The sequence below is a fragment of the Terrapene carolina genome, unplaced genomic scaffold, assembly GCF_002925995.2.
Source record: "Terrapene carolina triunguis isolate 2854851 unplaced genomic scaffold, T_m_triunguis-2.0 Scaffold231, whole genome shotgun sequence".
NCBI classification, from domain to species: domain Eukaryota; kingdom Metazoa; phylum Chordata; order Testudines; family Emydidae; genus Terrapene; species Terrapene triunguis.
This window is the reverse complement of record NW_020664582.1, coordinates 8,657,500-8,671,067: the sequence shown is the minus strand read 5'-3', so window position 1 is coordinate 8,671,067 and position 13,568 is coordinate 8,657,500. Positions and strand designations below refer to the sequence as shown.

Sequence of the window (13,568 nt, the reverse complement as noted above, 5' to 3'; positions counted from 1 at the left end):
TCGCTTTCTGTAGTTTTCTTCTCAATGAGCCCCTTTCAGCCCTTTACAGGGATCACCTGATCCCTTCCCAGCTGGGTGTGATAATGGAACAGGGCTGGCACCCTCTGGCCTTTAGAGGAGCAGGCCACCTTGTTACAACTACTCTAACTCGCAGGGATGTTGTGAGAATAACAATATCAAGGACTGTGAAGTGCTCAGATAACTACAGTATTGGAGAGCTGATAAGTACGATAACTAGATCGGCCCTGCCACCAACTGCTGCATCTTCTATATGGGCTAAATTTGATCTTCAGACACATGTGTGCAATTCCCACTGAAGTCTAAGGGCAGAATTGGATTCTCTGGCTAACCGCTCTCTCTGTTTAATAGCAGCCATTTGGGTGTAGTAACATAAGGACAGCCATCAAAAAACAAGAGATGGAACTTGGGCTGTAAATCAGATCTGTATTTCAACCCCCCCAAACCCTGGGACGTGCCTCGCTGAGCACAGGCGTTGGCTCAGGCCCATCAGAGTTAAAAGCAAGGTTGTAGAACTCTGGTGCACTCATGCTTTGACTTCTCTGGCATGTGGGTCACATGTAAAACAAAACACTGTGGTACAACAATTAAACGAAGTGGGCTGGGGTTGAATGGAACAGCCAGCTTGTGCTCCAAAAACTAAGTGTTTGTGTAAATATAAATATATATCCCTTCTTGTTACAAAGAGAATTTTCAAAAGTTGTACTGACACAGTGACAAGTCTGCTTGAGTATGTGGACAGCCTGCAACCATAGCGCAGGGAGCTGGGAGTTGCTCTCATTCATCTCAATGGGGTGTTAAACCTGAAGTTTAAGTTGAAGTTAAGAATGACGGTTCAAATGTCAGCTTTGTTTACTTCACAGCTAATCAAAGCATGTAGGGATGATCATATTAGGAAAATCTGAAGAGTATACTGTGAGTAGCATCTTATACTGGTGTCACGAGTGGGTGGGGCTCAACTTGTGGGTGGTGCTTGAGAGAGTACAGCTTTCTTTCCAATTTCACTGCCGCAGGGATGAAAGTGATTTTAGCTACTTAACCTAAAGCTTGAGTGCTGTGGGCCTATTTTCTGTAAAGATAAATTCACTCTCTGATGACTGCAAAAATATTCAGAATCCACCAGCTTCAGATGCATTTGATCCGTAACATGTTAAATAAGTGAAAACTATGTGGGAAACTATAGCCTAACATCTTCCTCAAGCAGATCAAAACCCAGTGTCAGAAAACTGAGCAAATATGTGCAGATTATTCCATACGCTTGTTTTGCGTTGTGTGGTCTATAAAAGGATGGAAGCACTATCTTGTCCTAAGTGGAAACCAGCTTGCATTGCATGCATGAGGTTTGGGGCTCCTAGGTTAAAAGCTGGAGCAAGCACCACTTTCTTCCCTTGCAGCTTCCAGACGCATCCCCTGGTTTCATAGAGGGAAAGGGAGGATGTACTGCAGCAGCCCCCAAGGTTCCTTGTGTGCTGTTTGCACTGAGCTCCCAAGCAATGCATCTTTCTCTACTTGCTGCCTTCACATCAAGGACACTGCTCAACCGACTTCCTCCCCATTTGTACTGGGATAAAGCCAGGCTGTGCCTGCGACATCACAGAAGCTATCTGCTGTTCCCTCATAATGGCTGAGTGCAGGCACATGACATGTCTCAGTGCCCACTGAGCCTTGCCAGGACAAGCTCAGAGAGGGAAGAGTGCTGGGGTATGAATGCCTTCCCACCAGTCCAGCATGGAAATCAGAACCGGTAACTAATTCCTCTTGCATCACATGCCTTGTTCGACTCATTTTTACAACCCTCCCTCAGGTTTCCTGACTCCCTACCTGTGCCTTATCCACTGGACCACACTGGATTCCTAAAATGGACTGAATAATTGGATCACTCCATTGGCTGAACAGCTTAGTGTTTATTTCCCTAACTCCCTGGCTGTGATGTTTCAATAGACCCATTTTCAAAGTTTTTTGGAAAGCTTCAGCAGGTCTTTACAATGCCACCCAAAATAGGCTGTCATGTTAACCCAGAAGAGCAGCTGAAATCAGCAGGTTTCGCTGGTTCATCTCAGGCAGTGCAGTTAATCTGTGCAGTACAACGGAAAGCAACTCTTTGTACAGTACCAAGCACACTGAGTTGGGGCTGCTCAAGAAATAACTGATCACGCAGAAAAGCCATCTTCAATTACATTGGTGTTTTCCAGGAGCTTCTGGAGTCTGCACAGATAGAAAATTTAACAAATTGATCTGGAACTTCTATATCATTTTACCATCGAAGGTTTAAGCATTATTGGAGGCCAAGGAACTGAAAGAGTGTCCTTTGCTGTTGCTATAATTTTACCATTTCCCCTTTGGCCTGAGCAGTGAGCCAACGCTTGGAGCTTTGCAGGGTTGTTTCTGTTGAGAGGAGAAATTGATTATATGAGTCAGGTATTTCTTTGTTGCAATCCTGTTAACTTACAAAGAATGTACGTCAAGTCCTGTCTCCCTGAACAAAGTAGAAACAGACACCAGGCAATTTCCTTGCTCAGAAATTCCCAGGATGCCACTCCAGCAAGTTCTGTGCCCAGAAGAGCTGTCTCTCTGTTTCCTCTCAGGCCTCGTCTTTGCTGGAGAAAACGAGGTATATTCTTAACATGAGTTAGATAACTTGAAGTAAATCCTAGTGAAGACGAGGCAGTTGAAGTTGTCACACAAGTGAGCAGGTAGTTTTTAACTCGACCCACTAACTTGCGTGAAAACTACAAACTGCCTTGTCTTCCCTAGGAGTTTACTTTAGTTAACTCAAGTTAACACACCTTTTTTCCTAATGAACCTAACCTCAGGGTCGCACTCACAACGGCGTCTCTGGCTTTCTGCTGGTTTCCTTTAATATATGTGCATGCTTGTGTATGCACACCTTGCAAAACAATACTCTAGCCCCTTGCACTGGCAATCAAGTAAGCCTTTCAATCCACGTGATTTAGCTCTGCTTAGTCCTCATGCCTTTTATTGTCTCCAGCTATCAGCATAACAGTATAATGCTTATTTTCTCTTTTGGTTAGATCACAGTTTAGACCCAAGAGCTCATGTGGTCACCGGCGTTCGGATGTAAAGAGGCAGGATTTTTGTTATTCACTTGGAACGTTCTCGTTGCAGCAAACAAACTAGCCACAGCCTTCCTGATCTAGAAACCATCTAGGTTTGATTCTGCACCCAACAGGAACTGACTGTCTCCTTCATGGAGGATGACAGTGAACCAGAGCAGAGTTGCTGGGCCTATTTGCCTGACGTCTGCCTGAGCAACATGTTCTGGTGGCTAGACGACAGAGACAGATCTCGGGCTGCTTTAGTCTGTAAAAAATGGAATCAAGCCATGTACTCAGGCTCTCTCTGGAGAACCAGAACAATCACCTTCAGTGGGCGGCCGTCCAGGTCAAACACATCCGAGTTTGAATCTGCTCTGTGGTACGTCAAGAGATTCGGCAAGTATTTGGAACACTTAGAGATCAAGTTCCTGAACCCTTACAATGCTGTGTTGACCCGAAAATTTCAAGTGACTATGAGGGGGCTTCTCTCGCGCTTGGGCAAATGTAACAGCCGCCTGGTATCCCTGACTATTCAGCATCTGGAGTTGGACCGATTGGTCTGGAAAAATGGGATCAGGACTCAGTTTATCAAGAACGTAAGTACTTTCCTGAAAAGAATGAGCAAGCACCTTGATTATCTCAACTTGAAAGGAGCAAGAGTGACGCTGGAAGAAGGCTGTGAGCTTTTGAGCTCTTTGAGCTACTTGAAAAACAAAAGTTTTGCCTCTGAAATCAACATAGAAGACTTCTTCAGCCACCATCTTTCCATCTACAGCAGCCCCTTGTTCCACCAGACTATGTCCACGTTCCGCAACCTGGTCATCCTGACTCTCAATTACAACTGCATCTCGGATGACTTGCTGGACATCCTGTGCGAGCACAACGCCCATTCTCTCTGGACTATAAACATCAAGTGCCACATCCATGACCCTCACGGGCAGGTGGTTTGGGGGATGTCCTGGGCCAACCTAGCCAAGAGAGCACCCAAACTGAAAGTGAACTTCTTCTTTGAAAGGGTCATGAAGCACAACAGTCTAGCCAGGATACTTTTAGCAGAGATCCCACTCAGGAGCATCAGTCTACGGAGCTGCTATTTCAGTGACCCGGATTGGTCGATGAGGCCGACCCTCACCAATCTCTTACCAGCCTACAAGCACATTCTGCAGGTATAGTGGGAACAGCAACATTTTACCGTTTTGTCACTAATCTAACCATGCCCACGTGGGCGTTGTACCAAATTGTCAGTGTAAAAGTGAAACCCTGACCCATGAGGTCATTAGAGCTCCACAAGGCAGTTTTCACAAGAGATGAGTCCCGCACATAACTGTCCTGCCCGTTGGTACCGACATTGACACTGTTATTTATTTTCAAGAAATTAACGCTAGAGTTCAACAATGACCATGAATTGCTGGATGAGGAGCTGCTGCAGCTTGTGTTATCGTGCGAGAGGCTGTTCTTCCTCAAAGTCTGGGCCTTCCTCAGTGTGGCATTTGTGGAGAGGCTGCTGCAAAATCGGGCAGAAGGGAAATGTGTCTTGTGTACCATAAAGGTAAAAAGCTCTTTCCAAACCTCCCACCCTCCACCCCATCAAAATGTAGTTTATGAACATACTAATGCAGTCCTGCCTCTGAATGTGGTTTGAAAGTTACCATTAATATGCAGGGAAAGGGGTTGTGAGGAAGTGTAAGAATCCTACGTGTATTCCCAAGGTTCACTCGCAGAGACGGGTCTCCCAAGTCCTGACCAGCCCCACAGAGAATGCTCAGAAAAGGTCATGATAACCCTGGTGTCACCTCTTCCAGAATCCCCCTCTGTGCTGGGGATCCCCCTATAAAGAAGGTCCTTATTCAAGAAAACATTTAAACACATCCGTAAGTCCTATTGACTTCAGTGAGACTTAAACATGTGCTTATATTCCATCCTGAATAGGGATGCTCTCCTGAATCGTGGGCAGGGACAGCTGCAGCCAGGGGAAACCATCCTGCCAGGGAGCTAGCAGAACCCCAGAGCCCTGTGCCTCCAGCAGAGACCCAAGAGCTGATCCTGGGGATCAAGGGGTTCTTGGGGCAGAGAATGAGGCACTCTTTTTCCCAGCTATTCTGCTGTTGAAATCCCAAAAGGCAGGGAAGCCTAGATTTTCACTCTGTCTGTAATAAGGCAAGTTCTCACTGATGGCCCTGGGAATCTTGTCTGAGCAAAAACTGAGTAAGGACTTCAGGATTTGACCACATTTATTAGCTGGCTGACTTAGCTAGCAGTCTCAACAGCCACCTGGGCTTCTCCCTATTACTAGCTTAACTGCAGTGGCTGCTTTGTGTGTCAGTGATTGCTGTCCATCCACACAGGTGAGGATTTACACAACCAGGCATGAGACCAGCGAAGAGGACCGACTGCTGCGAGACATTTACAAGAAGTTCAGAAACCTGATCGACTCAGAGCTTAATTATTTTGTCATCGCCTACCCAATGGTGTGAGCAGTGTGTGATGAGCCAGGAGTTAAAATAAAAACCAGTCACACTAGGAAATGTCTGATCTGTTCCTCTGAGGAAGTCTGTGCGGAGACTAATGGTATTAGCAATGTCCCTGAAAGGGAAAGCCACTGAAAGGGAAAGCCCACTAGAACTGTAACAAGCAGTGAGCAATTTTAGAGGCCCACGTATTAAAATTCTGGCTTTCGCAGATGGCCCGCAGTGTCTCATCTTTGTTATTTTGTCTTGTCTTTGCAATGGCACCGAAGGAAGCAGAGAATATTATTCTGCCAGGACAGTCACATTTACAATAATACCTAGCTCTTATATAATGCTTTTGATCAGTAAAGCTCAGCATGCTTTACAAAGGAAATCATTATCCCCATTTTAGAGATGGGGAAACTGAGTCCCAGAGTGGGGATGTGACTAACCCTAGGTCACCCATCAGGCCATTGACAGAGCCAGAATAGAAGTGAGGTCTCCTAATTCCTAGTCCAGTGCCCTATCCATTAGGCAACACTGCTTCTGCCAGCAGTTATCCTACGTTTGGCTGAAGTACATTCTCCATCCATTTGTCAGTGGACAGGTGTACACATCACCACAGCTGGCCCTAACTAGCACTGTTGCTGGCTTCCTGTCTCTCTAACATAACTAGTGACTTTGTGTAGGAATATCTGTTCTAGTTTATGTAGTTCAAAAAATCTGTCAATGAAAGGCGGTGACACTGACAGCACCCAAGATTCGCTAAATGGCTGGAATGAAGGAATTTTTCTTGTTGTTCCACAACTTTAATGTCTACTGGAAAGCTTACAATAGACTTTCTGGGACACAGGCAGGTGGGGAGGAGGCATTTAGGTCTGTTTTAATTAATTCACACACTGAGGCCAGGTTCTGCTCTGAGTCACACTCGTGTAAACACAGAGTGCTAGGTTAATGTTCAGTGGAGTTACTCCGGCTTTGCCCTGGTGTATCTCCCAGCAGAATCTGGCCCAGTGGCGGGGAATGCTGTCTCTGACATCAGGGCTTCAGAAGTTGTTAATGGAAATGGACTCCCTCATCTGCATGCACAGCACTTCGTCGATGTACAGGGTGTTCTCCTTCACCTGGATCTCCTCCTCCAGTGAAAGCTGTCGTCGGCTCAGACCTTTCAGCTCCACTTCAGCTTGTGCCAACGTGTCCTTTAGTCTAGGGACGAAACAAAGAGAGACATTCGTTTTGACTACATGTACCTCCTGGCTCTTGAGCGGCATCGCTTCCTCCCAACGTGAAACCCACAGGATGGGATGTGGCAGGAGGAAATCTCTGTGAAGATCCTCTTTGGTTTCTCCCCACATTGTTCCACTGCGGGGGTGGCCCATCCATGCAGGACAGATGTGCCCATACCCTGCAGGTCCCGTGGCCTCCTACATGGAGGTCCTGTGCCTCCAGGTGTTTGATCCTCTCTGTCCCGCTTTGCTCTCCAGCAATGCAGCTCTTTCGGAGCCACGCTATCAGGGACTCCTCCTGGCCATGGTTGTCCAGGAGCCCTTCCCCTCTCCCTCTTAAAAAGGGGTCTTAAATGGCAAGATAATATGGCTCCTGGCTCCATTACCTTCTCCTTATAAACTCTGCTGGGTACAGGGGGATGCCACTAATCCCCAAATCCCCATAACAACCCTGCCAGCCCTTCCCCCAGATATATCATCAGATCAGCAAAGAGCACTCCACGTAGCCTGGGAGACAATGCCCAGAAGTGGCTGAACCCCACTTCCACATGGGAGGAGATAAGTCCATTGGCTAAGGGGCTCTTCCTACGATCCAAGAGGTGCAACCTCCCTCCCCTTGTAAACAGCACCATTTGATCAGGAACATGCTGGGTGCTGACAATTTTGCAGAACTGACTCTCCCAATTAAAATGATTCGAAGAAGGTTGCTAAGGCACAACATCCTGCAGCCCCATTCGCTCTCCTCAAGCAGAAGCAGATGGGAAATGGTATAATGAAAGGACAACATGTAAAAAGTATCATTTTTTTCTTGACAATAACGGCGAAGCCGGGGCTGGGATGCTCCAGGCATTCCCATCACATCTTCTTTTTAATAATTTCAAGATCTAACGAGTGGAAAAATCACAGTAATATCCATAACTCTCGCAGGGAAAACAACATGACAGTAAGGGTATGTCTACACAGCTAAGCTGTGCACAGGCTAACCTACCCACGCTAGTTTGAATCCAGCTAACATAGGTAATGACTGCAATGAAGCGAGCACAGCACAAGCTTCTGAGCAGGCTAGTGAGACAAATATGTAGCCAGGGCCTGGGCTGGGTTTGTACTATCCATGCTGCGCTGTCTTCACAGCTGTTGTTACCCTCACTAGCTGGATTCAACTTAATTCATGTAGACAAGGCAATGCCTAGTTTTTGCTGTGTAGACACACCCTTAAAAAGGGTTCTGTTACCCTACCATCATATCTAGAAAAATAGGTATACAGAATATTGAAAAAGTGTGGTGACTGTGTGCGAACGTACATGTATGTTCATGTGCCTGGATTTATTACGTCTTTGGCTGGTTACATTTGCCCAGTGACCTACACCACTGACTTCTTGCTGTTTCACCATTTCACTTACCTCTGAATATTGTTTGTGATCTCCTGAACCTCACTGATCAGCCTGTATTGCACCATATCACGACACAGCTCCACGTTGGGACGATGGGTCCTCGTCTCCAAACGTGTGTGAGCCACCTTCGCAGGTCCTTCTTTATCGATGATAGCTTTCTTTAAGGCCGCAATGTTCTTTTCCTGGGACGTAATCTCATCCATCACCTTAGTAAAGCAACAAAGAGAAGTGCTGCACGGTGCCACTTGAAAACTTGATATCCTCTTTAATAATGACACTTTGCAATTCTAAGGCGTTACTTCATTAGTGGATCTCAAAGTACAGAGGTGAGCGAGGATTATTACCCCCATTTTACTGATGGGATAACTGCAGCACAGTGGGGAGGGAAGGATTAAGGCCGAGATTTTCAAAAGTGGTCTCTAACACTCAATGTTTTGGGCGTCCAATTCGAGATACTTAGGGCCTGATTTTCAGAGGTACACCTCTACCCCGATATAATGCGACCCGATATAACATGAATTCGGATATAACGCAGTAAAGCAGCGCTCCGGGGAGGCGGGGCTGCGCACTCCGGCGGATCAAAGCAATTTCGATATAACGTGGTTTCACCTATAATGCGGTAAGATTTTTTGGCTCCCGAGGACAGCGTTGTATCGGGGTAGAGGTGTACTAAGCATTCACAACTCAAGCTAAAATCTATTTGAGTTGTGGACACCTGTGGAGTAGAGCATCTCTAAAACTCAGGGGTGAAATCCTGGCACCATTGAAGTCAGTCACAAAACTCTTGTTGAGTTCAATAGGCCGGGATTTCACTCCAGGGGTCTTAGGTTGGGCACCCAAACACTGAAGAATCCATAATTAGAGGCCACTTTTGAAAATTTGAGCTTAAATGACTTGTCCATGGTCACATAGCAAGCGAGTGATAGAGCTAGGAACAGACGCCATGTCATCTGATTCCCAGGTCCAGACGCTGCCACTAGACCATAGCTGCCTCTGAATGGCTACTATCTAATATGTAGCACTGTGTTATCATCAAGAGCCTCCAAGCTTTCATGTGCCTTGTAGCACATGCAGTCATGAGGATTTGTATACTGGGAATGGAGAAGCTAATGGTACTTTAGTTATAAAAACAGAAAAAGCATTGGGCTTTGTCCAGCTTAGAACTGCACTGTTAGAATTCTAAAGGCACAATAGCTCAAGGCATTGGATCAATAGAACTGGCTGATGTCCCTGTCCTATTTTCTCTGCTGACTGTCTCTAGTGTTTACCTTAGCAAGGTGGATCTCCAGTTTGTTCTTTGCATCTTTTGTCTCCTTCACCCGGTTCTTAAAAGCAACGTTCACCGTCTCGCACTGCTTGCGCATGTCACTTGCTGTCTGGGATAAGATTCGGTCAATCAAGGCCCTGAGCGCCAAAGAGTTGTTCCTCTGCTTGTCGGCCTTTTCAACATTTACATTCGAGAAATCTACCCAGTCTTCAGGGCTCACAGAGCTATAATAAAATAAAAAAGGTCTCTTTATGTATCTTCAGCCCTCTTTGTGTATTCATAAATGTGCATTAACGACAGAAGATCTCTATTAATACGAAAGAAGCAGTATTATTATTGCTTATTATTATGTTCATCATTATTAAGCATCATTATAATTATTGGCCACAATCAACATCAGGCTCAATGCTGCTAGGCATTGTACAAACACATAGTAAAAGACTTTAGCTTAAGAGTGAAATAGACAAAAGTTGGGTGGGGAAACAGAGGAAGCAACTTGCCAAGGTCATACAGCAGATTAATGACAGAGCCAGAAACTGAACCTAGATCTCTTGAATCCTACTCCAACGGCCAATCTACTGGACCACACTCTGCAGCCATTAAAATGTGGGACTGGAAGTTAGATTAGTAAATCCATTGTGGGTTTCCAGTGACATGGAGTTTTGCTTTCATAAACAATTAGCACCAGATCCATTCAACAGAACTATAGTCCATTAGGAACTTTGTTATTAGTATTGATTTTAGATGAAAGGCACTCAGATACTATGGTATGGGCCGCAGTATAAATCCCTAAGACAGACAGACAGACAGACAGATAGCCTTATTATAAACTGGAGTGGGTATGTTAGGCCTTGTATTACAGGGACAGTTTATATTATGTCTGTATAACTATTGGATGCGGAGCTAGGGAAAAAACCACTTACTTTCCTTCAACCTTCACTACATTTCTGGCATATCTTATATCAGGTGTATTGTTTGTCAAGTTGGAACAATAGTTATCAATTGTCAAGGCGGTGAACTTGTCTTTCAGATCCATCTCCAGATTGTATTTAGCTGAACGGTTTAACCTCGGGGGAAAACAATTAGACTCTGTTAATCTGAAACCTAACAAAATAATTATCCCCTTCTCTTTTTAATGGAGGTCAACCACCATTCAAGGGCCAAATTTTGCCATCCGCTGGCCCTCAAAAATCCCACTGACATCCATGCAGCTTGATGGCAGGATCAGGTAAATAAGAAAATATGAATGTTATTATCATAATAGGCAATACTGTGAGTTACAAGTTGTAAAAATCTAGGGCACGCTGCTGCTGCTGCCGCCATTGACGTCAATGGTAAAACTCCTGCAGGCTTCAGTGGTGTGGGACCAGGACAGAGGCCCTGGGAGTCAACGGATGCTGGGGCATATTGTGCCGTCAGTGTCTAAACAGAACTCTCCACTGAAATCAGTGCTGCTAAAAATCGAATGGCACGGTCTAGGCCCTGAGAAGTACTAACTCCTGCAACTCCCCTCTGATTTCAGCACATGTGAGGATTTGACACTAGCAAGCCTACAACCTCTCCAGAAGCACTCCCCAATCTGAGCTATCCGGTGGTTTGTTCCTCTGTTGACCCCATGATACCTAATTTGCTCATTGGTTTGTTCCAGTGTGCGCTCAAGCAAAGCCATAACCCCTTGGAGCACTTCAACTTCCTTTATCAGTTCCCGCTCCACTTCGTCATGGACCAAGTCAATCCCAACTCGCCTCTGCCTAAGAGAAAGAGGAGAGAGCCATCACTCTGTGTCGACCATTTGAGTATTGCAGCTCTGGAGACCCAAAGCCCTTGTTCTTGTTATAACTGATTGGAAATAGTTTCCACTCCTAGGACCCGATTCTCCTCTGGTTTACATTAGTGTAAATCAGGAGTGACTCCATGGAAGGCAACCAAGAAGAGAATCAGGCCCTTCGTTTGCAGGGTCAGGAATAATGCTGCTTTTCTCTTTCCTGGCTTATTTTACAAAGGTTTTTTAAAGATGAATAAAGCAAGGATATCTGCTCAGAACACATGACGAATGAGCCTGGTCCTGCAGCCTTTCTTCACATGCTTAGACGCAGTGAAGCCGATGGGAGCTATGGGTGCTCAGCACTGTTGAGAATCCATCCGGACCTGAGCTCTGAGGGCCGTCCTCCAGGCCTGCTATCAAAGTCCTAGAATTCCTCAAGTTTCATCCACTTTACACCTCGCTTCATTGTCACCATCCTTCCAGAGGAGGAAGCCTGCCGTGCACTTGAAACCGATCAGCGCTGCTCTCCGCGCAGTCCAATGGGATGCTCTTGGATTTCCCTTATTTTCCCAACAGAGGCTTGAAAGCACTGCCTCCATTGCACTCCCAGCTCCTGCTGGCCTGGAGCCATATGGGAGACGGAGGCTGGGAATCCAACCCAGATCTCCCCTACTGGAGCGCAGGGTACAAAGCACTTCCTTCTCTCTGGGTGTCTGCCTCTCTTATGAGCAGCCTAAATCTGCATTACGTCTCATATATCCCAGGCCCAAACATATCATTTATCCATAACACTGTCAGGTTTTTCATTTTTTTAACAGCTTAGTAATTAATTTTCTTACCCCCTTAATTATTATTATTGTTGTTGTTGTTGTTTGGCTATTACGCTTACCTGTTCAAGAGACACTCTTGAGCGATGAATAGTGGCTCTTTACAGCTCTCCAATGCTTTCTCTAGCCTTGTCTTAAAAGTCAACAGCACCTCTGTCTCATTAACAATCTGTTCTAGTTTGTCGTCTAATTCTTGCTTCCAGAATTTTATTTCATCAAGTCTCTGTTCTGCGGAATGAAGAGAGATTGCAAATTAATTATAAATAAACTGGGTGCCTCAGGTACTATTGTAATAAAAATAATAATGCTTTCAAAGGGTCAGATTGTAACTGGCCTTTGCAGAGATACATGGGTAAGAAAGAGGATTCTCAAGTGCAAATCACAACTGCATCCATCTTACCCCTGGCACCCTGATGCACAATCTCTCTCTGAATTCCCCATGGAACATGGTGGAGCTACACCATTTCCATGGTGGGACAATGTAATGTGTGACTCAGTGTGAGCCCAGATATGTTTTTTTTTCTTTTTTACTCAGTCCAGGCTCTCGCCTTAACAATTAGTTAGTAAATATTACACCAGGACTGAATTTGTCTCCCTATATCTAACAGATGCCTGAAACTGTTTGGTTATAAAATCCATCACAAAGTATTTTTAAAAGGATTTGGAAATGCATCCCCATTTTTCTCAGGGAAGGAGAAATAAGCCGTTAAAACTACTTAATATCTCCTGCTTTGGGAGTCTCCCTTAATCATTCCAATAAAATAATGAAGCCCACAAAGCCCACATGATCACCTATTTTCTTGTTAACGTCACTTTGGGTTTTCTGAGTTGTTTTTTCGATTTCATCCACCAGCCTCTGGCTCTCAGCTACAAGTTGCTCTGACCTGGATCTCTGACTCTCCGCACTGGCATACTGTGTCTTGTTTGCAATATGCCACTCTGGGGGGAGGAACTTGGGTGGAGCTTGCAACAGTTTGGCCATTGTCTTTTTGAAAGATCCTGAACGTAAAGCAGCAGCTTAGCTCTTAGGATGGAGAACCTGAAAATGGGATAATATTGTATCAGGTCATTTGGGCACAGATAGCAAAACAATCTGCCTTCAGGTCAGAGAGGATAGGGTGGAAACTGGGTAAGTAGTAGCCCCTGAATGAAGTAGGTGAAGACTTCACGTGGACCAGACTTCGGGTCAGCTTGGAGGATGATGAGGGAGAGGGAAGGCACTGGCAGCCAAACCACATAAAGCAAAATCATGGCTCATGGAAATCTGGGGGATGGAATAAAGGGAGAGATGGGGCTTGTAGGGCAGGGAGGAGTAGGGAGAGAAACTGAAAAGGAATATGGAAGAAGGTGAGAGATAACATAGGGAAAGAAAGAAAAAACATGGGGAAAGGAGAAAAAGGAGAGCGAAATTATTCAAGGGACAAATAGGGAAAATTAAAAAAAGAGAGGAAGGCAACATCAGAAAAAGTCTCTTGAAGAGAAAGAAGAGATGTAGGAACAGGGGTAGAGGTGACATGAGCTGAACATTTTAAAAAGATTTAAGCAGAAACATTAGACTAAGGGAAAAAGAG

The 13,568-nt window shown here is 45.2% G+C and overlaps 2 protein-coding genes across 2 annotated transcripts; one reads left to right on the top strand and one right to left on the bottom strand.

Moving 5' to 3' along the window:
- Nucleotides 1-3,226: 3,226 nt before the first annotated feature.
- LOC112111496 (F-box only protein 39) lies at nt 3,227-5,548 on the top strand. The gene is made up of 3 exons (XM_024206932.2): nt 3,227-4,240; nt 4,447-4,623; nt 5,420-5,548. The coding sequence occupies exons 1-3, from the start codon at nt 3,227-3,229 to the stop codon at nt 5,546-5,548; spliced, it is 1,320 nt and encodes a 439-aa protein (XP_024062700.2).
- A 910-nt stretch (nt 5,549-6,458) lies between these two features.
- TEKT1 (tektin 1) lies at nt 6,459-12,979 on the bottom strand. Its single transcript, XM_024206942.2, has 7 exons — nt 12,790-12,979; nt 12,060-12,225; nt 11,028-11,156; nt 10,329-10,472; nt 9,407-9,629; nt 8,148-8,344; nt 6,459-6,727 (listed from the first exon to the last, which is right to left on the bottom strand). The coding sequence occupies exons 1-7, from the start codon at nt 12,977-12,979 to the stop codon at nt 6,568-6,570; spliced, it is 1,209 nt and encodes a 402-aa protein (XP_024062710.2). The 3' UTR covers nt 6,459-6,567.
- Between the last annotated feature and the right edge of the window lie 589 nt (nt 12,980-13,568).

Coding starts and splice junctions, on each gene's coding strand:
- LOC112111496 (XM_024206932.2), top strand. CDS start 3,227: ATGGAGGATGACAGTGAACCAGAGCAGAGTTGCTGGGCCTATTTGCCT. Junction 4,241..4,446: donor CCTACAAGCACATTCTGCAG/GTATAGTGGGAA, acceptor TTTATTTTCAAG/AAATTAACGCTAGAGTTCAA. Junction 4,624..5,419: donor GTGTCTTGTGTACCATAAAG/GTAAAAAGCTCT, acceptor CCATCCACACAG/GTGAGGATTTACACAACCAG.
- TEKT1 (XM_024206942.2), bottom strand. CDS start 12,979: ATGGCCAAACTGTTGCAAGCTCCACCCAAGTTCCTCCCCCCAGAGTGG. Junction 11,157..12,059: donor CAAGAGTGTCTCTTGAACAG/GTAAGCGTAATA, acceptor TCTTTCTCTTAG/GCAGAGGCGAGTTGGGATTG. Junction 6,728..8,147: donor ATCACAAACAATATTCAGAG/GTAAGTGAAATG, acceptor TTTCGTCCCTAG/ACTAAAGGACACGTTGGCAC.